General features: G+C 43.9%; 1 protein-coding gene across 1 annotated transcript in view; it reads left to right on the top strand.

Annotated features, from left to right (window-relative positions):
* The window catches only part of adkb (adenosine kinase b), a 280,913-nt gene that overhangs the window by 226,086 nt on the left and 29,363 nt on the right, over positions 1 to 25,464 (top strand). Inside the window, exons 8-9 of the mRNA XM_038990637.1 lie at positions 11,170 to 11,208; positions 25,238 to 25,352. Of these exons, the coding sequence (XP_038846565.1) occupies positions 11,170 to 11,208; positions 25,238 to 25,352 (154 nt within the window). The remainder of the gene's footprint in view (positions 1 to 11,169; positions 11,209 to 25,237; positions 25,353 to 25,464) is intronic.

Below are 25,464 nucleotides of genomic sequence, written 5' to 3'. Positions count from 1 at the left end.
TATTATTTTAGTCAGGTCAGGGTGTGACATGGGGGATGTTTGTGTGTTTTTGTCTCGTCTAGGGTGTTTGTATTGTCTAGGGGGTGTTTGTAGAGTTCATGGGGTTGTGTTCATTGTAGGTGTTTATGTAAGTCTATGGTTGCCTGGATTGGTTCTCAATTAGAGACAGCTGTCTATCGTTGTCTCTGATTGGGAGCCATATTTAGGCAGCCATAGTCATTAGGTAGGGTGTGGCTGATTGTCTATGTGTAAGTTGCCAGTGGCTGCACTTATTTGTTTTGTATAGCTTCACGGTTGTCGGTTTGTTGTTTTGTTTAGTTTGTTTTAGTGTTTTTTTTCTTCCTTAAATAAATACATAATGTATTTATATCACGCTGCGCCTTGGTCCTCTCTTTCACCCGAAGACGATCGTGACAAAAAGAGACACTCGCCTCATTTGAAAAGAGCTTGCGTGGCTATTTGAATGGGTGAGGGTGGGTGGTTGTGTGCGTGTAAATGCATGTATGTGTGCACTGTAAAAAAATATAGTTTCAACTAATTATTATTATTAAGTAACTGGTTCTACAACCTTTTTTAGTTAACTCAGCCTTTCGGTCAAAGTGTTACGTGAACATAATATTTTTAGTTTGCCCAAACTTGGCTCCAACTTGAGAACTTAGGCAAGTATTCAGTCAACTTAAAATGTTTGCTCAACTTTTGTTCATTTATCTAGAAATTATTATTATAAATACTTCACAAAAAAAGGCTGTGGAAGTAGTTGCACACATGTTGCTTTTGACATACAATGTTTTCAATTTACCTATTTGACAAACATTGACATACATGATTACATTGTGCATGTTCATTTATACAGCAATTATTATTCAAGTTGTCCTCACGAAGGATTTGAACTCACAACCTTCTGGTTCACGGCATTCCGATCTTCATGTTACACGACCATGTCTGTGTCAGTTATCAATTAATCTGACTTCTCTCATCATTGATTTTGTTTACTTATTTAAGCAATTTTAGAGTTTTCTGTATAGTGGTCTGTTGTTGATTTGGCATATTATTCTGTTTTAATGTTACTCCTTAATCACTATGGAAAATAAAATAGTTTTGCTCGAGTGTAATTTTAAGAGTTTAGATTTACTTTGAAGTGCAAAGTATAGTAATAGAGGTGAAATCAGTCATTGACACAGACATGGTGGTGTAACAGAAAGATCGGAATGCTGTTAACCAAGAGATTGTGAATTCAAATCCTAGGTGAGGGCAATTACTGTATAAATGAACATGCACAAGGTAATCATGTATGTCAACGTGTGTCAAATATGTAAGTTGAAAACAGTGTATGTCAAAAACACAGTGTGTGTGTGTAACTAGTTCCACAGCCTTTGCTTGTGAAGATGCCCAAATAATTTTTTATTTTTTTTATTTCAACTTTATTTAACCAGGTAAGCTAGTTGAGAACAAGTTCTCATTTACAACTGCGACCTGGCCAAGATAAAGCAAAGCAGTGCGACAGAAACAACAACACAGAGTTACACATGGAATTAACAAGCGTACAGTCAATAACACAATAGAAAAAAAGAAAGTCTATATACAGTGTGTGCAAGTGGTATGAGGAGGTAAGGCAATAAATAGGCCATAGTAGCGAAGTAATTACAATTTAGCAGATTAACACTGGTGTGATAGATGAGAAAATGATGATGTGCAAGTAGTGATACTGGTGTGCAAAAGAGCAGAAAAGTAAATAAAAACAATATGGGGATGAGGTAGGTAGATTGGGTGGGCTATTTACAGATGGACTATGTACAGCTGCAGCGATCGGTTAACTGCTCAGATAGCTGATGTTTAAAGTTAGTGAGGGAAATGTAAGTCTCCAGCTTCAGCGATTTTTGCAATTCGTTCAAGTCACTGGCAGCAGAGAACTGGAAGGAAAGGCGGCCAAAGGACATGCTGGCTTTGTGGATGACCAGTGAGATATACCTGCTGGAGCGCGTGCTACGGGTGGGTGTTGTTATCGTGACCAGTGAGCTGAGGTAAGGCGGAGCTTTACCTAGCATAGACTTATAGATGACCTGGAGCCAGTGGGTCTGGCGACGAATATGTAGCGAGGGCCAGCCGAAAGAGCATACCCGCAGTGGTGGGTGGTATAAGGGGCTTTGGTAACAAAACGGATGGCACTGTGGTAGACTGCATCCAGTTTGCTGAGTAGAGTATTGGAAGCTATTTTTTAGATGGCATCGCCGAAGTAGAGGATTGGTAGGTTAGTCAGATTTACTAGGGTAAGTTTGGCGGCTTGAGTGAAGGAGGCTTTGTTGCGAAATAGAATGCCGATTCTAGATTTGATTTTGGATTGGAGATGTTTGATATGAGTCTGGAAGGAGACTTTGGAGATGTTTGATATGAGTCTGGAAGGAGACTTTACAGTCTAGCCAGACACCTAGGTATTTGTAGTTGTCCGCATATTCTAAGTCAGAACAGAGGGAAGGAGTGTTGTATGGCATTGAAGCTCGTTTGGAGGTTAGTTAACACAGTGTCCAAAGAAGGGCCAGATGTATACAGAATGGTGTTGTCTGCGTAGAGGTGGATCAGGGAATCACCCGCAGCAAGAGCGACATCGTTGATATATACAGAGAAAAGAGTTGGCCCGAGAATTGGACCCTGTGGTACCCCCATAGAGACTGCCAGAGGTCCGGACAACAGGCCCTCCAATTTGACACACTGAACTCTATCAGAGAAGTAGTTGGTAAACCAGGCGAGGCAATCATTTGAGAAACCAAGGCTGTCGAGTCTGCCAATAAGAATGTGGTGATTGACAGAGTCGAAAGCCTTGGCCAGGTCGATGAATACGGCTGCACAGTAATGTCTCTTATCGATGGCGGTTATGATATCGTTTAGGACCTTGAGCGTGGCTGAGGTGCACCCATGACCAGCTCTGAATCCAGATTGCATAGCGAAGAAGGTACGGTGGGATTCGAAATGGTCGGTAATCTGTTTGTTAACTTGGCTTTCGAAGACGTTAGAAAGACAGGGTAGGATAGATATAGGTCTGTAGCAGTTTGGGTCTAGAGTGTCACCCCCTTTGAAGAGGGGGATGACCGCGGCAGCTTTCCAATCTTTGGGAATCTCAGACGACACGAAAGAGAGGTTGAACAGGCTAGTAATAGGGGTTGCAACAATTTCTGAAGATAATTTTAGAAAGTGAGGGTCCAGATTGTCTAGCCCGGCTGATTTGTAGGGGTCCAGATTTTGCAGCTCTTTCAGAACATCAGCTATCTGGATTTGGGTGAAGGAGAAATTGTGGGGGCTTGGGCGGGTTGCTGTGGAGGGTGCCGGGCAGTTGACCGGGTTAGGAGTAGCCAGGTGGAAAGCATGGCCAGCCGTAGAGAAATGCTTATTGAAATTCTCAATTATAGTGGATTTATCGGTAGTAACAGTGTTTCCTAGCCTCAGAGCAGTGGGCAGCTGGGAGGAGGTGCTCTTGTTCTCCATGGACTTTACAGTGTCCCAAAACTTTTTGGAGTTAGAGCTACAGGATGCAAATTTCTATTTGAAAAAGCTAGCCTTTGCTTTCCTGACTGACTGTGTGTATTGGTTCCTGACTTCCCTGAGAAGTTGCATATCGCAGGGACTATTCGATGCTATTGCAGTCCGCCACAGGAAGTTTTTGTGCTGGTCAAGGGCAGTCAGGTCTGGAGTGAACCAAGGGCTATATCTGGTCTTAGTTCTACATTTTTTGAAAGGGGCATGCTTATTTAAGATGGTGAGGAAATTACTTTTAAAGAACGACCAGTCATCCTCGACTGACGGAATGAGGTCAATATCCTTCCAGGATACCCGGGCCAGGTCGATTAGAAAGGCCTGCTCGCAGAAGTGTTTTAGTGAGCGTTTGACAGTGATGAGGGGTGGTCGTTTGACCGCGGACCCATAGCAGATGCAGGCAATGAGGCAGTGATCTCCGAGATCCTGATTGAAAACAGCAAAGGTGTATTTGGAGGGCAAGTTGGTCAGGATAATATCTATGACGGTGCCCATGTTTACGGATTTAGGGTTGTACCTGGTGGTTTCCTTGATAATTTGTGTCACGTTCCTGACCTGTTTTCTGTTGTTTTGTATGTGTTTAGTTGGTCAGGACGTGAGCTGGGTGGGAATTCTATGTTGTGTGTCTAGTTTGTCTGTTTCTATGTCCAGCCTAATATGGTTCTCAATCAGAGGCAGATGGTAATCGTTGTCCCTGATTGAGAATCATATATAGGAGGCTTGTTTTGTGTTGGGATTTTGTGGGTGTTTGTTTCCTGTCTCTGTGATTGTCTGCACCAGATAGGTCTGTGTCGGTTTTTGCACATTTGTTATTTTGTATTGTTGTTTGTAGTGTTTCACTTGTTCTTTATTAAACATGTTTAACACTAGCCGCGCTGCACTTTGGTCCTCTCCTTCACCCCTGGAAGAAAACCGTTACAATTTGTGCGAGTTTAAGGGCATCTACCTTAGATTCTAGGACTGCTGGGGTGTTAAGCATATCCCAGTTTAGGTCACCTAACAGAACGAACTCTGAAGATAGATGGGTGGCAATCAATTCACATATGGTGTCCAGGGCACAGCTGGGAGCTGAGGGGGGTCTATAACAGGCGGCAACAGTGAGAGACTTATTTCTGGAGAGATTAATTTTTTTAATTAGAAGCTCGAACTGTTTGGGCATAGACCTGGAAAGTATGACAGAACTTTGCAAGCTATCTCTGCAGTAGATTGCAACTCCTCCCCCTTTGGCAGTTCTATCTTGACGGAAATTGTTGTAGTTGGGTATGGAAATCTCAGAATTTTTGGTGGCCTTCCTAAGCCAGGATTCAGACACGGCAAGGACATCAGGGTTGGCGGAGTGTGCTAAAACAGTGAGTAAAACAAACTTAGGGAGGAGGCTTCTGATGTTAACATGCATGAAAACAAGGATTTTTCGATTACAGAAGTCAACAAATGAGAGTGCCTGGGGACACGCAGAGCCTGGGTTAACCTCCACATCACCCGAGGAACAGAGGAGGAGTAGGATGAGGGTATGGCTAAAGGCTATCAAAACTGGTCATCTAGTGCGTTGGGGACAGAGAATTAAAGGAGCAGATTTCTGAAGTTGGTAGAATAGATTCAGGGCATAATATGTAGACAGGGGTATGGTGAGGTGCGGGTACAGTGGAGGTAAGCCCAGGCACTGAGTGATGATAAGAGAGGTTGCCTCTCTGGACACGCTGGTTATATTGGGTGAGGTCACCGCATGTGTGGGAGGTGGGACAAAGCAGGTATCTGAGGCATGTAGAGTGGGACTAGGGGCACCGCAGTAAACTAAAACAATGATAACTATCCTAAACAACAGTATACAAGGCATATTGACATTTGAGAGAGACATAAGGCAAGCAATCACAGGTGTTGATTGGGAGAGCTTGCTAAGACAACAACGGGTAAGACAACAACAGCTAATCAGCTAAGACAACAACAACAGGTAAAATGGCGATGAATGTGCAAAGAGGGTCGGTTAACTACACACAGGGCCTGAGTTTGGGGCTAGGGCCGACAGATAAACAAAAGTAAACTAAGTGAAGTCCCGTGATAAATGAACAGTCCAGCAGGCATCAGCTATGTAGCCAAGTGATCATAGGGTCCAGTGAACAGCAATAGATGGAACAGGAAAGCCGCGGGGTAGTCGTTGCTACGCTAGCACGCGGGAGACACAGCGTTTAAAGTTAGCAGGCCGGGGTAAGTAGAAGCGTCTGCTCCGACGTCCGGCAAAGGCTGGTTGAGGGCACAGCGGATGGAATTGCGTCTGCCTACCAGTCGTGGTGGTACGGCGGGGCGCCGTGTTGACGAAGGGACCGGGCCAGATGGCAAAAGAGGTATTGTAGTTGTAGTAATTTCGTTTGCTAGCTGGGAGATGCCCCTGGCTCAGGGCGACATTCGGGGCTGGGTCACACGGTGGCAGCTAGCTAGCTGTGATGATCAGGAGTAATGGTCCAGGGTTTACGGCAGGGTTTACGGCAGGAATCCGGTGTTGTAGTGGAGAAAAACAGTCCGAGGCTGGCAGGTATTATCCATGCTAAAAAACGCCTGGTGCCTGTGCAGAGGGTAAAGGCCACTAGCAGTGGCTAACAATGACTAAATAGCTAGTAGCTAATTAGCTGGTTAGCTCCTGATGGCTAGCTTCTGATGGAGGTTTTGGCTATAAGGTCTAGAAATAATAGCGGATCCTTGTCACATTGAGTGAGGCGGGTTACCAGAAGTGACATTTAATTTAAAAATGGAAAAGAGATTGAAAAATAAATTGAAATATATTAAAAAAAGATAAAAATACAAAAAGTAAACGAGAGGACGACAAACCACGTCTGCACTGCTACGCCATCTTAGGGGAAAAAAAATAATAATTCTAGTTGAATGAACATATGTGTCACGATCGTCATAATAAGCGGACCAAGGCGCAGCGGGATATGAAGACATCTTCTTTTATTAAAGATGACGAAACACGAAACGAACACTTTTACAAAACAAAACAACAAACGATCGTGAAGCTATAGACGTAAGTGCAAACACAAGCTACAAACGTACAACATAGACAATTACCCACAAACACCTAAAGCCCATGGCTGCCTTAAATATGGCTCCCAATCAGAGACAACAATAAACAGCTGTCTCTGATTGAGAACCAAATCAGGCAACCATAGACTTTCCTAAACACCTACACTGAACACTACCCCATACCTACTACAAAACCCCCTAAACAATACACACACCCTAAACTAGACAAAACACACAAACATCCCCCATGTCACACCCTGACCTAACTAAACTAATAAAGAAAATCAATATAACAGAGGCCAGGGTGTGACAGTACCCCCCCCCCCCAAAGGTGCGGACTCCGGCCGCAAAACCTGACACAGAAGGGGAGGGTCCGGGTGGGCCTTCCTATGGTGGCGGCTCGGGTGCGGGACGTGGACCCCCCTCCACCATAGTCACTAACTGCTTTGGTGGCGCCTTTGGAACGGCGAGTCCCGGACTGAATACCATCCCAGAGGGCGCCACTGGACGGAGGGGCAGCTCCGGACTGAGGGGCAGCTCCGGACTGAGGGGCAGCTCCGGACTGAGGGGCAGCTCCGGACTGAGGGGCAGCTCCGGACTGAGGGGCAGCTCATGACTGTAGGGCAGCTCATGACTGTAGGGCAGCTCATGACTGGAGGGCAGCTCATGACTGGGAGGTGGCTCTGGCGGATCCTGGCTGACTGACGGCTCTGGCGGATCCTGGCTGACTGACGGCTCTGGCGGATCCTGGCTGACTGACGGCTCTGGCGGATCCTGGCTGACTGACGGCTCTGGCGGATCCTGGCTGGCTGACGGCTCTGGCGGATCCTGGCTGGCTGACGGCTCTGGCGGATCCTGGCTGGCTGACGGCTCTGGCGGATCCTGGCTGGCTGGCTCTGGCGGATCCTGGCTGGCTGGCTCTGGCGGATCCTGGCTGGCTGGCTCTGGCGGATCCTGGCTGACTGGCGGCTCTGGCAGATCCTGGCTGACTGGCGGCTCTGGCAGATCCTGGCTCGCTGACGGCTCTGGCTGGTCATGGCTCGCTGACGGCTCTGGCTGGTCATGGCTCTGGCTGGTCATGGCTCGCTGACGGCTCTGGCTGGTCATGGCTCGCTGACGGCTCTGGCTGATCATGGCTCGCTGACGGCTCTGGCTGGTCATGGCTCGCTGACGGCTCTGGCTGGTCATGGCTCGCTGACGGCTCTGGCTGGTCATGGCTCGCTGACGGCTCTGGCTGGTCATGGCTCGCTGACGGCTCTGGCTGGTCATGGCTCGCTGACGGCTCTGGCTGGTCAGACGGGCAGTTCAGGCGCCGTTGGGCAGACGGGCAGTTCAGGCGCCGTTGGGCAGACGGGCAGTTCAGGCGCCGTTGGGCAGACGGGCAGTTCAGGCGCCGTTGGGCAGACGGGCAGTTCAGGCGCCGCTGGGCAGACGGCAGACTCTGGCCGGCTGAGACGCACTGTAGGCCTGATGCGTGGTACCGGAACTGGAGGTACCGGGCTAAGGACACGCACCTTCAGGCTAGTGCGGGGAGCAGGAACAGGGCACACTGAGTTCTCGAGGCGCACTATAGGACTGGTGCGTGATACCGGGACTGGTGGTACCGGGCTGAGGGCACGCACCTCAGGGCGAGTGCGAGGAGAAGGATCAGTGCGTACAGGGCTCTGGAGACGCACATGAGGCTTGGTGCGTGGTGCCGGAACTGGTGGTACCGGACTGGAGACACGCACCTCAAGGCTAGTGCGGGGAGCAGGAACAGGGCACACTGAGTTCTCGAGGCGCACTATAGGACTGGTGCGTGGTACCGGGACTGGTGGTACCGGGCTGAGGGCACGCACCTCAGGGCGAGTGCGGGGAGAAGGATCAGTGCGTACAGGGCTCTGGAGACGCACATGAGGCTTGATGCGTGGTGCCGGTACTGGTGGTAATGGGCTGGAGACACGCACCATAGGGCTAGTGCGTGGAGAAGGAACAGGGCTCTGGAGACGCACAGGAGGCTTGGTGCGTGGTGCCGGTACTGGTGGTAATGGACTGGAGACACGCACCATAGGGCTAGTGCGTGGAGGAGGAACAGTGCGTACAGGGCTCTGAAGACGCACATTAGACCTAGTGCGTGGTGCCGGAACTGGTGGTACAGGGCTGGGGACACGCATCTCAGGATGAGTGCAAGAAGCAGGAACAGAACACAGCGGGCTGTAAAGATGTACTGGAGACCTGGTGTGTATAGCCGGCATCAAATCTTCCGGAACTTTAACACAAGTTTCAGGCTGAGTACGAGGAACTGACACAGGTGGCATCGGACAGCTAACACGCTCCTCAGGGAGAATGCCATGCATACTCTGCCAAATCAACAGCTCTCTCTCTCTTCACTCTCCTCCAATTTCGTCAACAACTCCTCGAATGTCTCATAATCTCCCCTTCGTTCACTCTCCTCCAATCTGTCCAATAAATCCTCGACAATCTCAGACTCACCCCTCAACTTCGCCGACTGCTCCAAATGCCCCTCCCCAAGATTTTTTTTGGGATGTCTCTCGGGCTTCCTACCGTTTCGCCGTGCTGCCTCCATTCGCCGGTATCCCTCCTCGCACTGCGCCAGAGAATCCCAGGCGGGCTCCGGCACTCTCTTAGGGTCGATCGCCCATCTGTCGATCTCTTCCCACGTAGTGTAGCCCAGATCCTTCTCCTGTTTCCGTGCTGCCTCCTCATACCGCCGCTTCTCGGCTTTAGCTGCCTCCAGCTCTTCACGAGGGCGGCGATATTCTCCATGTTGAGCCCATGGCCCTTTACCGTCCAGTATTTCCTCCCATGTCCAGAAATCCTGTGTAGGTGGGTCCTGTTGCTTTCTCCCGTTACACCGCTGCTTGATCCTTTGTTGGTGGGTAATTCTGTCACGATCGTCATAATAAGCGGACCAAGGCGCAGCGGGATATGAAGACATCTTCTTTTATTAAAGATGACGAAACACGAAACGAACACTTTTACAAAACAAAACAACAAACGATCGTGAAGCTATAGACGTAAGTGCAAACACAAGCTACAAACGTACAACATAGACAATTACCCACAAACACCTAAAGCCCATGGCTGCCTTAAATATGGCTCCCAATCAGAGACAACAATAAACAGCTGTCTCTGATTGAGAACCAAATCAGGCAACCATAGACTTTCCTAAACACCTACACTGAACACTACCCCATACCTACTACAAAACCCCCTAAACAATACACACACCCTAAACTAGACAAAACACACAAACATCCCCCATGTCACACCCTGACCTAACTAAACTAATAAAGAAAATCAATATAACAGAGGCCAGGGTGTGACAATATGAGACAAGTTGAGCAAACACATAATATAAGTTGACTGACGCTTTTTCAAGTTAATGCTAAGTTTGGGTCAACTAAACATTTTAATTTCAGGTAGCACTTTAATTGAACAGTTGAGAAACTAAAAAAGGCTGTGTAACCAATTACTTAATAATAATTAGTTGAAACTACATTTTTTTACTGTGTGTGTGTGTGTGTTATTAGATGAAGTGACATCCAGTATCTCTGTCCCAGTAATGGGTGATCAGAGACAGAGAGGCATGCCTGTTCCCCCCTGGGTCCCATAACCCTATTGTTTCATATCTTCTCTCCTCCCTTTTCTCTTGTCACACACACCACACACACACTCCTTCATCTCCTCCCTCTCTTCTGTGTGTAAGACCAGGTCGTCAACCCGTGTCTCCCCAAGGTCACAACCCCAGCCCCCTTTCCATATAATCGGGTCATTTAGCATCATAGCATCGACTTATTGCTTTGTCTAAGGGTCAAAAGTGAATTGAGCGAATGGACTTGTCACTCGTGATTTGTGTCCATGTTATTGCATCTCATCGTGCAACAGCTAGCCTACAGAAGCCTTTGCCCATTGACTAAACAGAGCAAATAATGTCACCTGACTGCTAGCAACCACCAAAAGTCAAGTACACTATAAATCATGCCGTTCGTGGTCACTATTATTGAATTCCAGTGGTGTAAACTGGGAAACCCACATATCTATCCATATCTATCCTCTGTGTTACAGTAGTTTCATGGCTGTGCTGAAATGGTGTTGAATGTATCCCAAGTGGCACGCTATTTCCTATATAGTGCACTACTTTTGACCCTATGGGCCCTGGTCAAAAGCAGTGCAATATAAAGAGAATAGGGTGCCATTTGAGATGCACACGTTGTCTGTCTTCTTCTCAAGGCTGTTGCTGTAAAATGAGCCAAAGTGGGGCATTGGGATTAAATGGCTTTATGCCGTCCCCTATGAGTACAGTATTAATTCAGGGAGCAAAGTAGCACAGCAGCAGAATGGACTCAAGTTACTCCTTCAATCTCAAGTGTCAGGTCATCACACGTGTTTAGTATGTCAGTGACTGAAGGAAGTGAGAGGTCTTGTACTGTATGCCTGAAGTGAGTGTGTCCCAAATGGCATCATATGTAGTGCACTACTTTTGTCCAGACCCCTGTTGGCCCTGGTCAAAAGTAGTGCACTACATAGGGGATAGGGGGCCATTTGGGATGTGTTTATGTGACTTCCGTTACAGCATTGTGACTCTGTAATTAACTGTTAATTTGTGTTCTTTATTTTCTATTTCAGGAGGCGGCCACTTTTGCCAAAGAGCAAGGTTTCGAGGAGGTGAGTTACCGCCGAATGCACACCACTAAACAGATCCTAAAGGTTTATTTTAGCTGATAATTTAGTTCTTTTTTGGACAGTGATTGATGTGCTATTATACTCTCCAGGCCTTGCAGCAGTTGCTATGGAAACCTGGTAGTCGTCATGGTTTCTTTGTTCAGCCATCTCTCTCTTTCTCTCTCTCTGTCTCTCTGTGTGTGTGTGTGTCTCTGTGTGTGTGTGTCTCTCTCTGTGTCTGTGTGTTATGACGCACTCCGCTAGGTCTGCACCCAACATCGCCTACAGATGTTATGTATTGAATTTTGAAAAGCCTCTTGGGAAGCTGAGAAGTTGGGCATGGTTTCAAGCCTTCTCTCTCTCTCTCTCTCTCTCTCTCTCTCTCTCTCTCTCTCTCTCGCTCTGCCTCTCTCTCTCTCTGCCTCTCTCTTTCTTGCACGCACACTGCCTCTCTTTTTCTCTCGCTCTGCTCCTCTACCTCCCTGTTCTCCCGCTCGCTCTATCTCTTTCTGAATCTCTCTCTCTGCCGCTCTCTCTCTCTCTCCATCTCTCATTTCAATTAAATTTGATAAATGCTTTATTGGCATGAATGGCTGGTTGCCACTGTTGCCAAAGCAATGTATATGAAGTATTACATAAATGAACAATATGCTTGAGGAACAACAGTATATGACAACAAAAACAAGAATACATTGAGAATAATACACACAAAGAGAAAACATCTAATTGGGGGATTTAATTTATACAGGGTCTTTCTAAATGCAAAATATGCTCTCTCTGTATCTCTGCCTCTTTCTCTGGCTGCCTCTCTCTCCCTCTCTCTTTGGGGGCTGACAGGTTGCCTGGTTAAAAAGCTTCTCTCATTAGTATCATTACTCCCAGGGATGATATGTCTCCCCTCTCCCTGCTACAGTATAATATAGCACTAACACAAAATTGTACAGCGCGCACAGTATCCTTTTAATAACCAAATTACTGCCACCTGTGGTTTTAGATTATGTAAATTAAAATTACATAAAATATGTTTTAAGTGGGGCTGCGCATTAAATGACGAATACATGTTTAGCTTTGCCTGCCTCTTTGCTGCCTTTTCAGAAAATCCTATATCCAGCTTTGCTTTTTAAATATCAATTAAAAAAGACAAACATGTGAAATCTGCTTTAGATGTTTTTAAGTGTTTTTTCTCTTTTAAAGGTAGAGCTCTCCCTTGAATATAGTTCTTCTATGTATGAATAATTTTCATCCAGAATCACTTACGGTGTGATCAACGTGACTGGAATGGGAATGGATTCCTGATGGCCCTGACAGCTTCCACAGAGGAGGGAGGGAGGGAGGGAGGGAGGGAGGGAGGGAGGGAGGGAGGGAGGGAAAAAGCTCACATCACAGAAAGTAAATATAAAGGGCAAAGCGTCAACTCTTCCAGTACTAACCAATTCTCTGACATTTTCTGTGTCAACTTGATTTGCCAGAACACTGCAAAATTGCATCTGATGAATATGATTTTTCAGAGAACAACACTAGTATGGTACTTTCAGTATTTCTAGATGGTTTCACGGTTAAATTCGTTTTTTCTGCTTAGATTTATCTTGTTGTTATGTCACGTTTGTAAAAATGTGGTTTGTGCAGCTAGGTGCTCCAAAAATATGTTAATTCACAAGATTGGCAAAGGGAAGGAAAAGGAGGATGTGCATTGACATTTCTGCTTCCTGCTTTTTGTTTTTATAATAACCATACTAAATAATCTGCTCGTCTGAAATATACATTGTAGCCATGCCAATTACTATTTAATATTTATTCATTAAAAGACTAGGTAATGTTTCTCTCTCTTCAAAAAGCCATCAGCACACCTGAAAACACACTTAGCAGTCGTTCTGATTGTCATCTGTTTCCTTTAAATGGCCAGAGATGAGATGAGGTATCTGTAGACCAGCAATAATGAAATCTTTCCTGGGCACTCGTTGCATCCCAAATAGCACCCTATTTGCTATAAAGTGCACTACTGGTCAAAAGTAGTGCACTACATAGGGAGTAGGGTGCTCTTTAGGATGCAACCCTGCCTCACAAACAACCTCTCTGTATTGAGGAAGATACATTTTTCAGCGGCTTTGATACAGACGCAGGAATGTAACATCCTGATAAAGCTGTCATATTATGTGGTTTTAAAAAAACTACTTCAGAGAAATGTGCCTCAGATCATCATAACCCACTAAAGTGCAGATGCTGTTGATTTGGATCCGATAAATTACTGCACAATTAATCATTCACACGTTTGCATTTGTCAGCAGTACAATAATCCAAATTGACGATGCAAAATGTCTCCTTAACATTTTTTAAATGCACTCATGTTGAATTGAATATGATCTGTTTTCCATATTGTGTTGTTGCCATAGGAAGTTGTTGCCAGGTAAGTCGGCTACACAAACAGGTGTAGTAACATATTGTATTCATTGTGTGTGTGTTTTGCATTCCTCAACTACCATAATAGTTACCCTACCACCCCAAACCCCTATAATAGACCCCTAAACCCCTGTTTTCCTAAACAGACTTAAACTCTTTTTGTAAACCTCTCATAAACCTTAAAGGGTTACACACCCGGGCCGTGTGTTACTCCCGTGGAGATTTTTGCATTTGGTGTCTGGAGTCATTGGAGTGGCTGGCTTGTGGTTCGGTTGAGTTAGTCACAGTGACAAATTGCTTCTTTGCTGTTGCCTGTTAACAGCCTCTGTATTAACCTCTCCATTAGCACTTACTTGGAGTGTTACTCCCATTTTTCCTCTGCCCAATGTCTCGGCGAACCTCTTTAGACTGATTAACGGAGCTTTGGGAAGCATTTAGAGGTGCTAAAGCTCATCGGCTGGAGTGAGGAAGGGAGGCAGTATAGCTGGCTGGTGGTATTGGATAAGAGCCGTATCACTCTGATTACTTCCTGCTTGGCTTTATTTGGTTGCTCTAAACGTTCCTCATTGTAGGAAAACACTATACTGCTAGAATTGCCTGAAGAGACTTATTGTTGTATAAATTCTACTAATAATATGATAATAAAATACTTAACAATTATAATGTAATGTAATATGGTCATTTAGTAGACGTTTTGAATCCAAGGTGACTTACAGAACTGTCAACATTGAGAGTAGATGTGGCCATGTGAGAATCGAACCCACAATCCACCATTCTCTAAAGCCCAACCCACTGAGCCACTGGAACCCAATGATAAAACAGCAGCGTCGTTCATGGTCCACCCTACTGTGAGCTACTGATAGAGACATTCCACCTGCTCATAGTACATCATGATAAGTTAATAGTAAAGCAGCCATGACAGGGGTGGGTTTTTACCACTGTGATGATCAAAGGGAGGCTCACTGGAGAGTTGTGTTAGTCTCCAGGCCCCAAGATATCCAGTCTGTGCACATGCTGTCAAGAGATGTTCTGCATCCCAAATGGCATCCTATTCCCCATAGGGCTCTGGTCAAAAGTAGTGTACTATGTAGGGAATAGAGTGTCATTTGGATGCAGACAGGGCCTGCTTCAGGAGGAAAATAATATATGACTACATGTATAACACCACCTAGCCATGTCCCCTTTATTCATTCACGTAGCTTTGTCTAACAACAGCAAATCTTCAGCCACACTATAGGCTATCCTATATCCTAGTTTCATCGTCCCATATAGAATTGTTGATTACTGCATCTGATAATGGATGCAGTTCAGCCCTATATACTTAGTTTTTTCACATTTCTACATGACAAAACAATGAGCGTTTTTAACCCAGTAATATTGATCTCTTTATCTCTTTGAATTATCACTTGATCCCCTCAGCCCAGCCGAGATAGGAAACACTGACCTCTCTGTCACGTTCCTGACCTGTTTTCTGTTGTTTGGTATGTGTTTAATTGGTCAGGGCGTGAGTTTTGGGTGGGTAGTCTATGTTATGTGTTTTCTATGTTGGGTTAATGGGTTGCCTGGTATGGCTCTCAATTAGAGGCAGGTGTTTGGCGTTTCCTCTGATTGAGAGTCATATTAAGGTAGGTTGTTTCACATTGTTTGTTGTGGGTGGTTGTCTTCCGTGTCAGTACATGTTACCACACGGGACTGTTTCGGTTTGTCTGTTCCTGTTCGTGTGTTCTTCGTTTCATGTAAGTTCGTAAGTTTAGGTCTGTTTAGTTCGTTTTGTTATTTTGTATTTCTAAAGTGTTATTTCGTGTTTCGTCGTTTTTGTTTAATAAATCATTATGAATTCACACCCCGCTGCACTTTGGTCCAATCCTTGCTACTCCTCTTCGGATGAAGAGAAGGAGGAAGCCCGTTACACTCTCTCAATCACTTTTGTGAACCCTCATTGACTGAAATGGCCCCTTAGCAGGCAATAAATCAAATAAAATGTGTCACATGCCTCGTAAACAACAGGAAACAAAACATAATCACTACAAGATGGTGCCGATAGAGATGGCAGCTTTGCTTCTATTCCTTAGGAAACTGTGCAGTATTTAGTTTTTTATGTATTATTTATTACATTGTTAGCCCAGAAAACATTGTGTTATTACATACAACCGGAAAGAACTATTGGACATCAGAGAGACGTCAACTTACCAGCACAACCAGCACTACGACCAGGAATACGACTTCCCAAAGCGGATCCTTTTTCTGCACCTCCCAGGGCATTTGAACTGATTCCAGAGACCAAAACAACACCGCCAGAGGAGAGGGTGCTGGAGCGGTCTTCTAGTGAGGCTTCGGATGCGCGCATACCACCCACCGCTCCCGAGTATATTACTCGCTAATGTCCAGTCCCTAGTTAACAAAGTCGACGAAATCTGGGCAAGAGTTGCTTTCCAAAGAGATATCCGGGATTGTAACATACAATGTTTCACCGAAACATGGCTAGCTGGGGACATGCTGTCGGAGTCTATACAGCCAAAGGGATTTTCTGTGCATCACCGACTGGAATAAACATCTCTCCGGTAAGAAGAAGAGGGGGGAGTATGTTTCATGATTAACGACTCATGGTGTAATTGTATCAACATACAGGAACTCAAGTCCTTTTGTTCAGCTGACCTAGAATTTCTCACAAATACCGTCCGTATTATCTCCCAAGAGAACTCTCCTCGGTTATCGTCACAGCCGTGCATATCCCCCTGTAAGCGGATACCAAGACGGCCATCAAGGAACTTCACTGTACTTTCAAACTGGAAACCATATATCCTGAGGCATTTATTGTAGCTGGCGATTTTAACAAAGCTAATTTGAGTACAAGGCTACCTAAATTCTATCAGAATATCGATTGCTGTACACGAGCGAGTAACACGCTCCACCATTTATACTCTAACTTCCGCAGTGCATACAAGGCCCTCCCCGCCCTCCTTTTGGCAAATCTGACCATGACTCCATCTTGTTGCTCCCCTCCTATAGGCAGACACTAAAACAAGAAGCGCCCGTGCTTAGGTCTATCCACTGCTGGTCTGACCAATAGGATTCCACACTTCAAGATTGCTTCGATCACATAGACGGGGATATGTTCCTGGTAGCCTCAGATAATAACATTGATGTATACGCTGACTCGGTGAGCCAGTTTATAAGGAGTGTATAGGAGATGTTGTACCCACTGTAACTATTCAAACCTTCCCTAACCAGAAACTGTGGATGGATGGCAGCATTCGCACAAAGCAGAAAGCAAGTACCACTGCATTTAATCTTGGCAAGGCGACTGGAAATATGACCAAATACAAACAGTGTAGTTATTCACTGCGTAAGGCAATCAAACAAGCAAAGTGTCAGTATAGAGACAAAGTGGAGTCGCAATTCAACAGCTCAAACACGAGACGAGCAGTTGAAGTCGGAAGTTTACATACACTTAGATTGGAGTCATTAAAACAGTTTTTTCAACCACTCCACAAATTTCTTGTTAACAAACTATCGTTTTGGCAAGTCGGTTAGGACATCTACTTTGTGCATGACACAAGTCATTTTTCCGACAATTGTTTACAGACAGATTATTTCACTTATAATTCAATGTATCATAATTCCAGTGGGTCAGAAGTTTACATACACTAAGTTGACTGTGCATTTAAACAGCTAGATAAATTCCAGAAAAGGATGTCATGTCTTTAGAAGCTTCTGATAGGCTAATTGACATCATTTGAGTCAAATGGATGTGTACCTGTGGATGTATTTCAAGGCCTACCTTCAAACTCAGTGCCTCTTTGCTTGACATCATGGGAAAATCAAAAGAAATCAGCCAAGACCTCAGAAAAAAAAGTGTAGACCTCCACAAGTCTGGTTCATCCTTGGGAGCAATTTACAAACGCCTGAAGGTACCACGTTCATCTGTACAAACAATGGTGCGCAAGTATAAACACCATGGGACCACGCAGACGTCATACCACTCAGGAAGGAGACGCGTTCTGTCTCCTAGAGATGAACGTACTTTGGTGCGAAAAGTGCAAATCAATCCCAGAACAACAGCAAAGGACCTTGTGAAGATGATGGAGGAAACAGGCACAAAAGTATCTATATTCACAGTAAAACGAGTCCTATATCGACATAACCTGAAAGGCCGCTCACATGGAAGAAGCCACTGCTCCAAAACCACCATAAAAAAGCCAGACTACGGTTTGCAACTGCACATGGGGACAAAGATCGTACTTTTTGGAGAAATGTCCTCTGGTCTGATGAAACAAAAATATATTATGACCATCGTTATGTTTGGAGGAAAAAGGGGGAGGTTTGCAAGTCGAAGAACACCATCCCAACCGTGAAGCACGGGGGTGGCAGCATCATGTTGTGGGGGTGCTTTGCTGCAGGATGGACTGGTGTACTTCACAAAATAGATGGCATCATGAAGCAGGAAAATGATGTGGATATATTGAAGCAACATCTCAAGACATCAGTCAGGAAGTTAAATCTTGGTTGCAAATGGGTCTTCCAAATGGACAATGACCCCAAGCATAGTTCCAAAGTTGTGGCAAAATGGCTTAAGGACAACAAAGTCAAGGTATTGGAGTGGCCATCACAAAGCCCTGACCTCAATCCTATAGAAATTGTGTGTGTTAATTTTGTCAGTTACAGCAGCTCTGTCAGGAGGAATGGGCCAAAATTCACCCAACTTATTGTGGGAAGCTTTTGGGAGGCTACCCGAAACGTTTGACCCAAGGTAAACGATTTAAAGGCAACGCTACCAAATACTAATTGAGTGTATGTGAACTTCTGCCCCACTGGGATTGTGATGGTGATGAAAGAAATAAAAGCTGAAATAAATAATTCTCTCTACTATTATTCTGAAATTTTACATTCTTAAAATAAGGTGGTGATCCTAACTGACCTAAAACAGAGAATTCTTACTAGGATTAAATGTTAGGAATTGAGAAAAACTGAGTTTAAATGTATTTGGCTAAGGTGTATGTAACCTTCCGACTTCAAATGTGTGACAGGGTCTACAGACAATCACGGATTACAAAAAAACAAACAGCCCCTTCGCGGACATCGGCGTCTTGCTTCCAGAGAAATTAAACAACTTCTTTGCGCACTTTGAGGACAATACAGATCCACCGACGCGGCCCGCTGCCAATGACTGTGGGCTCTCCTCAGTTGCTGACCTGAGTAAAGCATTTAAACGTGCTAACCCTTGCAGGGCTGCTGGCCCAGACGGCATCCCTAGCCGCGTCCTCAGAGCAAGCACAGACCAGCTGGCTGGTGTGTTTACGGACATATTCAATCAATCCCTATCCCAGTCTGCTGTCTGCTGTCCCCACATGCTTCAAGATGGCCACCATTGTTCCTGTTCCCAATAAAGCTAAGGTAACTGAACTAAAAATGACTATCGCCCCGTAGCATTCACTTCTCTCATCATGAAGTGCTTTGAGAGACTAGTCAAGGATCATATCACCTCCACCCTACCTGTCACCCTAGACTCACTTCAATTTGCTTACCACCCCAATAGGTCCACAGACGATGCAATCAACATCACACTGCACTGTAAGAATGCTGTTCATTGACTACAGCTCAGCATTCAACACCATAGTACCCTCCAAGCTCATCATTAAGTTTGAGACCCTGGGTCTCGACCCTGCTCTCTGCACCTGGGTCCTGGACTTCCTGACGGGCTGCCCCCAAGTGGTGAAGGTAGGAAACATCTCCACTCCGCTGATCCTCAATACTGGGGCCCCACAAGGGTGCGTTCTCAGCCCCCTCATGTTCTCCCTGTTCACCCACGACTGCATGGCCATGCACGCCTCCAACTCAATCATCAAGTTTGCAGACGACACAACAGCTTAATTACCAACAACAACGATACAGCCAATAAGTAGGAGGTGAGGGCCCTCAGAGTGTGGTGTCAGGAAAATAACCTCTCACTCAATGTCAGAAAAACAAAAGGGATGATCGTGGACTTCAGGAAACAGCAAAGGGAGCACCCCCCTATCCACATTGATGGGACAGCAGTGGAGAAGGTGGAAAGTTTTCAGTTCCTCTGTGTTCATATCACCGACAAACTGAAATGGTCCACGCACACAGAGTGGTGAAGAAGGCGCAACAGTGCCTCTTCAACCTCAGGAGGCTGAAAAAATGTGGCTTGTTACTGAAAACACTCACAAACTTGTACAGGTGCACAATTGAGAGCATCCTGTCGGGCTGTATCGCCGGATGGTACAGCAATTGCACCGCCCACAACCCCAAGGCTCTCCAGAGGGTGGTGCGGTCTGCACAACGCATCACCGGGGGCAAACTACCTGCCCTCCAGGACATTTACAACATCCGATGTCACAGGAAGGAAAAAAGATCATCAAGGACAATAACAACCCGAGTCACTGCCTGTTCACCCCACTTCCATCCAGAAGGTGAGGTCAGTACAGGTGCATCAAAGCTGGGACAGAGAGATTGAAAAACAGCTTCTTTCTAAAAGCCATCAGGTTGTTAAACAGCCACCACTAGCACAGAGAGGTGGCTGCCTACCTACAGACTTGATATCATTGGCCACTTTAATAAATGGAACACTAGTCACTTTAATAATGCCACTTTAAGAATGTTTACATATCTCGCATTACTCATCTCAGATGTATATAATGTATACTGTATCCTTCACTATCTCTTCTTTACTATCTATTGCATCTTAGCCATTCTGTCACTGCTCATCCATATTTTTAATACTTAGATATTCTTATCCCATTCCTTTACTAGATTGTGTGTATTAAGGTTTTGTTGTGGGATTTGTTAGATATTAGGATTTGTTGTGGAATTGTTAGATATTACCTGTTTGATACTGCTGCACTGTCTGATCTAGAAGCATAAGCATTTCGCTACACTCGCAATAACATCTGCTTACCATGTGTATGTGGCCAATACAATTTGATTTGAGTAGACAGTGAAATGCTCGCTTACAGGCCCTTCCCAACAATGCAGAGAAAAAGAGAAATAATAGAAAAATAACACAAGGAATAAATACTCAGTGAGTAACATTAACTTAGCTGTATACACAGGGTAGCAGTACCGAGTCAATGTGCAGGGGTACGAGGTAATTTAGGTAGATGTACAGTACCAGTCAAAAGTTTGGACACACCTACTCATTTCAGGCTTTTTCTTTATTTTACTATTTTCTACATTGTAGAATAATAGTGAAGACATCAAAACTCTGAAATAACACATATGGAATCATGTAATAACCAAAAAAGTGTTAACCTTTTCACACGTACCAACAAACGGGTGTGATCATTCTACAGTGGTCCCTGCAACGTATGCTCAAACCGGTGTGATTACAGTGTCCAGTTTCGATTGACAACAATCAGCATTTGAGCTGGCCATACTGTTTTTACACAAACATTTTGCACAAACACAGTCCTTACAAAGTTATGTCCAGAATGTGACCAGTTTATTTTTGGATGCAATGTTCAGACATTCACATAAGTAGCTACAGCATAACACAATTATCCAAACCGGAAAATGTAGGCTACATTTGTCCTAACGCTAACTGAGGAAAGATTGACATAACACAAGAGGTCTCATATTTTTATAACTCTCGAGTGACAGAAACTACAATATGAATTAGCTAATAGCAATTACTAATTATAATTAATCACATCACGAGTGAGCTCACAATTGATCGAAATAATTGAGTAAAACACTTAATAGAAATCGAAAGTAATCGATGGGTAGTTTGTGCCCGCCGCCATGTTTTTTTTCTTCTTCACATCAACCAAGATAATAAGAGGAGACAAGATGAGTTTGGTCTGTTTATACTATGCATATTGAAGGGGGTGTGTCGTCTATGATCATTCACTTTCCTTCATTCACTCCCGGAAGTTTACCTGAAAGATGAGTGAACCATTCCTTCACCTCATTATAACATCTTTGGTCTGACAGAATGCATTGTATAATGTCACCCAGAATGCATTGTATAATGTCAACAAACATGGTGCCACACATAGCTGGCAAATAGCTTAGCATTAGCTTATTATAATCAGTACAACATTCAACAAGTTATTTTACACACATCATAGGTGTCCATTACAATATATGCAATAATCGGAATGCATTATTTGTAACCAGAACTTGAAAACGTGAATAAAACTGTAAATACATTATGTTACATACATACATATGCGCCTACAGTAGAAACGACAACACGATATACAGAAAAAAAGGAACTTACTTTTATAGGAACGCACACATGTCTAAAGTTATTATTTGTAAGGAAAACAACAAGGAAGGCAACGAGAGCGCCAGCCAGAAAATGTTCCAATTCGTGCAAGACTGCGCAAATACTTGGTCTGCGCAAACATTGGTGAAGTGCTTGGGCTCTTCTCGAAGAGAAAAGTTTGTACGGCTCAGTAAAGCCTCAAACATAAATTGTCTGCAACGCTGAAATGGGCTACTTCTATGTGAATTAATGAGGAGAAAGAACACACCTCAATTTAAACTGTTGTTAGAAAATACAACTTGTTAGAAAATTATTTTAAATTCACAAGTTGAAACATAGCCTAAATATAATTAGCAGGCAGCGAGCATAAAACAACTCACGTATGAAAAGGTTAACCTCTACTTCCTCAGAAACCCGGGTCCGGGAGCACCCCCACCAGTAAAAAAGCTGACTAGCATAGGCTATCATAGCGTCACAAGTAAATAGTAGCATCTAAATATCATTAAATCACAAGTCCAAGACACCAGATGAAAGATACACATCTTGGTAATCAAGCCATAATTTCTGATTTTTAAAATGTTTTACAGGGAAGACACAATATGTAAATCTATTAGCTAACCACGTTAGCAAAAGACACCATTTTTTTTACTCCACCAGTTTTTTACTCCATCAGTAGCTATCACAAATTCGACCAAATAAAGATATAAATAGCCACTAACCAAGAAACAACCTCATCAGATGACAGTCTGATAACATATTTATTGTATAGCATAGGTTTTGTTAGAAAAATGTGCATATTTCAGGTATAAATCATAGTTTACCATTGCAGCCACCATCACAACTCGACTAGAATAACTACAGAGAGCAACGTGTATTACCTAATTACTCATCATAAAACATTTCTTAAAAATACACAGCGTACAGCAATTGAAAGACACAGATCTTGTGAATCCAGACAATATTTCAGATTTTCTAAGTGTTTTACAGCGAAAACACAATATAGCGTTATATTAGCTTAGCACAGTAGCAAACCACACAACAGCATTGATTCCAGCCAAACATAGCGATAACGTATTCACCACCAAAAATATTAATTTTCACTAACCTTCTCAGAATTCTTCAGATGACAGTCCTGTAACATCATATTACACAATGCATATAGAGTTTGTTCGAAAATGTGCATATTTAGCGGCACAAATCGTGCTTATACAATGAGAAAAGTTGCCAAGCTGCCCAGAAAATGTCGGGCGCCATCTTGGAGAGTCACCTAGTCTAATCAATAAATAATCATAAACTTGACTAAAAAATACAGGGTGGACAGCAATTGAAAGACAAATTAGTTCTTAATGCAATCGCTGAATTACATTTTTAAAATTAACCTTACTGCGCAATACAGGGTGCAATACAGGGTGCGATAACGCAAGGCTACACTGCAAATAATGGCGTCTTATGCATTTTACTTTTTTCAACAGAACAACGAATTATCAGCATAAATAGTTCTTACTTTTAGCTGAGCTTCCATCAGAATCTTGGGATGGGTGTCCTTGTCCAAAAGAATCGTTGCTGGGTTGGAGAACGTCCTCTTCCATGTTGCAATTAGCAGTAAACAATGGCATGCGAAAGAGAGATACCCAATTTTCTACAACGTCAGAAAATGAAATACCCGAAAATCGCAATATACTGACATAAACTGATATAAATTGGTTTAAAATAACAAGATTATGATGTCTTTAAAGCCTATATCGAATAAAAACAGAGCCGGATATATATAGGAGCTAAAACCAGAGCTTCTAAAAAGACATGCCAAGACCCTCTCTGCGTCAGCGCGAGGATCCAAAAGGGTGGACACCTCGATTCCAATCAATTTATAGACTTTCTGAACTGCGTAGAAACTCCATTTCAAGTCTCCCTATTCGCTAACAACCAGGGGAAGGCGTATGCAGTGCATCTCAACCAATAGAGGACAGGCAAATTAATACACAGGTCTCAGAACAGCCAGTAAAATTCTGCATTCTTACATACACATAGGAAAATTGCTCTAAGTCGAGTTCTGTTTCACCCACAGATATAATTCAAACGGTTTTAGAAACTAGAGAGTGTTTTCTATCCAATAGTAATAATAATATGCATATTGTACGAGCAAGAATTGAGTACGAGGCAGTTTAATTTGGAAACACCAAGAAAAAAATAATGCCAACAGCTCCCCCTATTGACAAGAAGTTTTAAACAAATCAAAATATATTTAAAATTTGAGATTCTTTAAAGTAGCCCCCCTTTGCCTTGATGACAGCTTTGTACACTCTTGGCATTCTCTCAAGCAGAGGTCAGTTTCATCATAGCGCTTGATGGTTTTTGCAACTGACCTTCATGTCTAAAATGTATTTTTATTTATTTAACTGAGAAAGACAGTTTAGAACACATTCTTATTTACAATGGCGGCCTACCCCGGCCAAACCCTAACCTGGACGACCCTGGGCCAATTGTGCACCGCCCTATGGGACTCCCAATCACAGCCAGTTGGAATCAAACCAGGATCTGTAGTGACGCCTCTCGCACTGAGATGCAGTGCCTTAGACCGCTGCGCCACTCGGGAGCCCTAATGTTGTACTGTCGTTTCTCTTTGCTTATGGCAACTGTTCTTGCCATAATATGGACTTGGTCTTTTACCAAATAGGGCTATCTTCTGTATAACACCCCTACCTTGTCACAACACAAGTGATTGGCTCAAACGCATTAAGAAGGAAAGAAATTCCACAAATTAACTTTTAACAAGGCACACCTGTTAATTGAAATGCATTCCAGGTGACTGCCTCATGAAGCTGGTTGAGAGAATGCCAAGAGTGTGTAAAGCTGTCATCAAGGCAAAGGGTGGCTCCTTTGAAGAATCTCAAATATAAAATATGTTTTGATTTGTTTAACACTTTTTTGGTTACTACATGATTCCATATGTGTTTTTACAATAGTGATAATAAAGAAAAACCCATTAATGAGTAGGTGTGTCCAAACTTTTGACTGGTACTGTACATATTACCTCAATTACCTTGACTAACCTGTACTCCCGCACATTAACTCGGTACCGGTACCCCCTGTATATTGCCTCGTTACTGTTATTTTATTGTTGCTCTTTTATTTTTTTACTTTAGTTTATTTAGTAAATATTTATTAACTGCATTGTTGGTTAAGGGCTTGTAAGTAAGCATTTCACGATAAGGTTTACACCTGTTGTACTCGACGCATGTGACAAATACAGTTTGATTTGAAAATGGCACAGTTGGTCAGGAGCCCGTAAAACGTACGCTATTCCCTGCAGTGCCATTATGGACACCACAGTAAGGCCGTGTGGTGTGTTCATTTGGTTAATGTAGCAGGTTCTTGCTATTTCAACCCAATCATATAATTTCTCCACAGACGGATGACATTGCAGAGATTGCCAGGAGGGCCCAGAGCCTGCCGAAGGTCAACAAGAAGAGACAGCGAGTGGTGGTCTTCACTCAGGGCAAGGACGATACTGTGGCCACTATCGGTAGGCAAACAGCTTTTCCTAAAATAAATCTAGGTACTTAAAGCCAACAGGTATAATGCGTTATTATGCAGTTATAACACATTGTAAAACTTGTCATGAGCATATATGACCC

Source organism: Salvelinus namaycush, chromosome 4 (assembly GCF_016432855.1).
Source record: "Salvelinus namaycush isolate Seneca chromosome 4, SaNama_1.0, whole genome shotgun sequence".
Lineage (NCBI taxonomy): Eukaryota > Metazoa > Chordata > Actinopteri > Salmoniformes > Salmonidae > Salvelinus > Salvelinus namaycush.
This window is presented reverse-complemented; position numbering and strand designations above follow the sequence as displayed.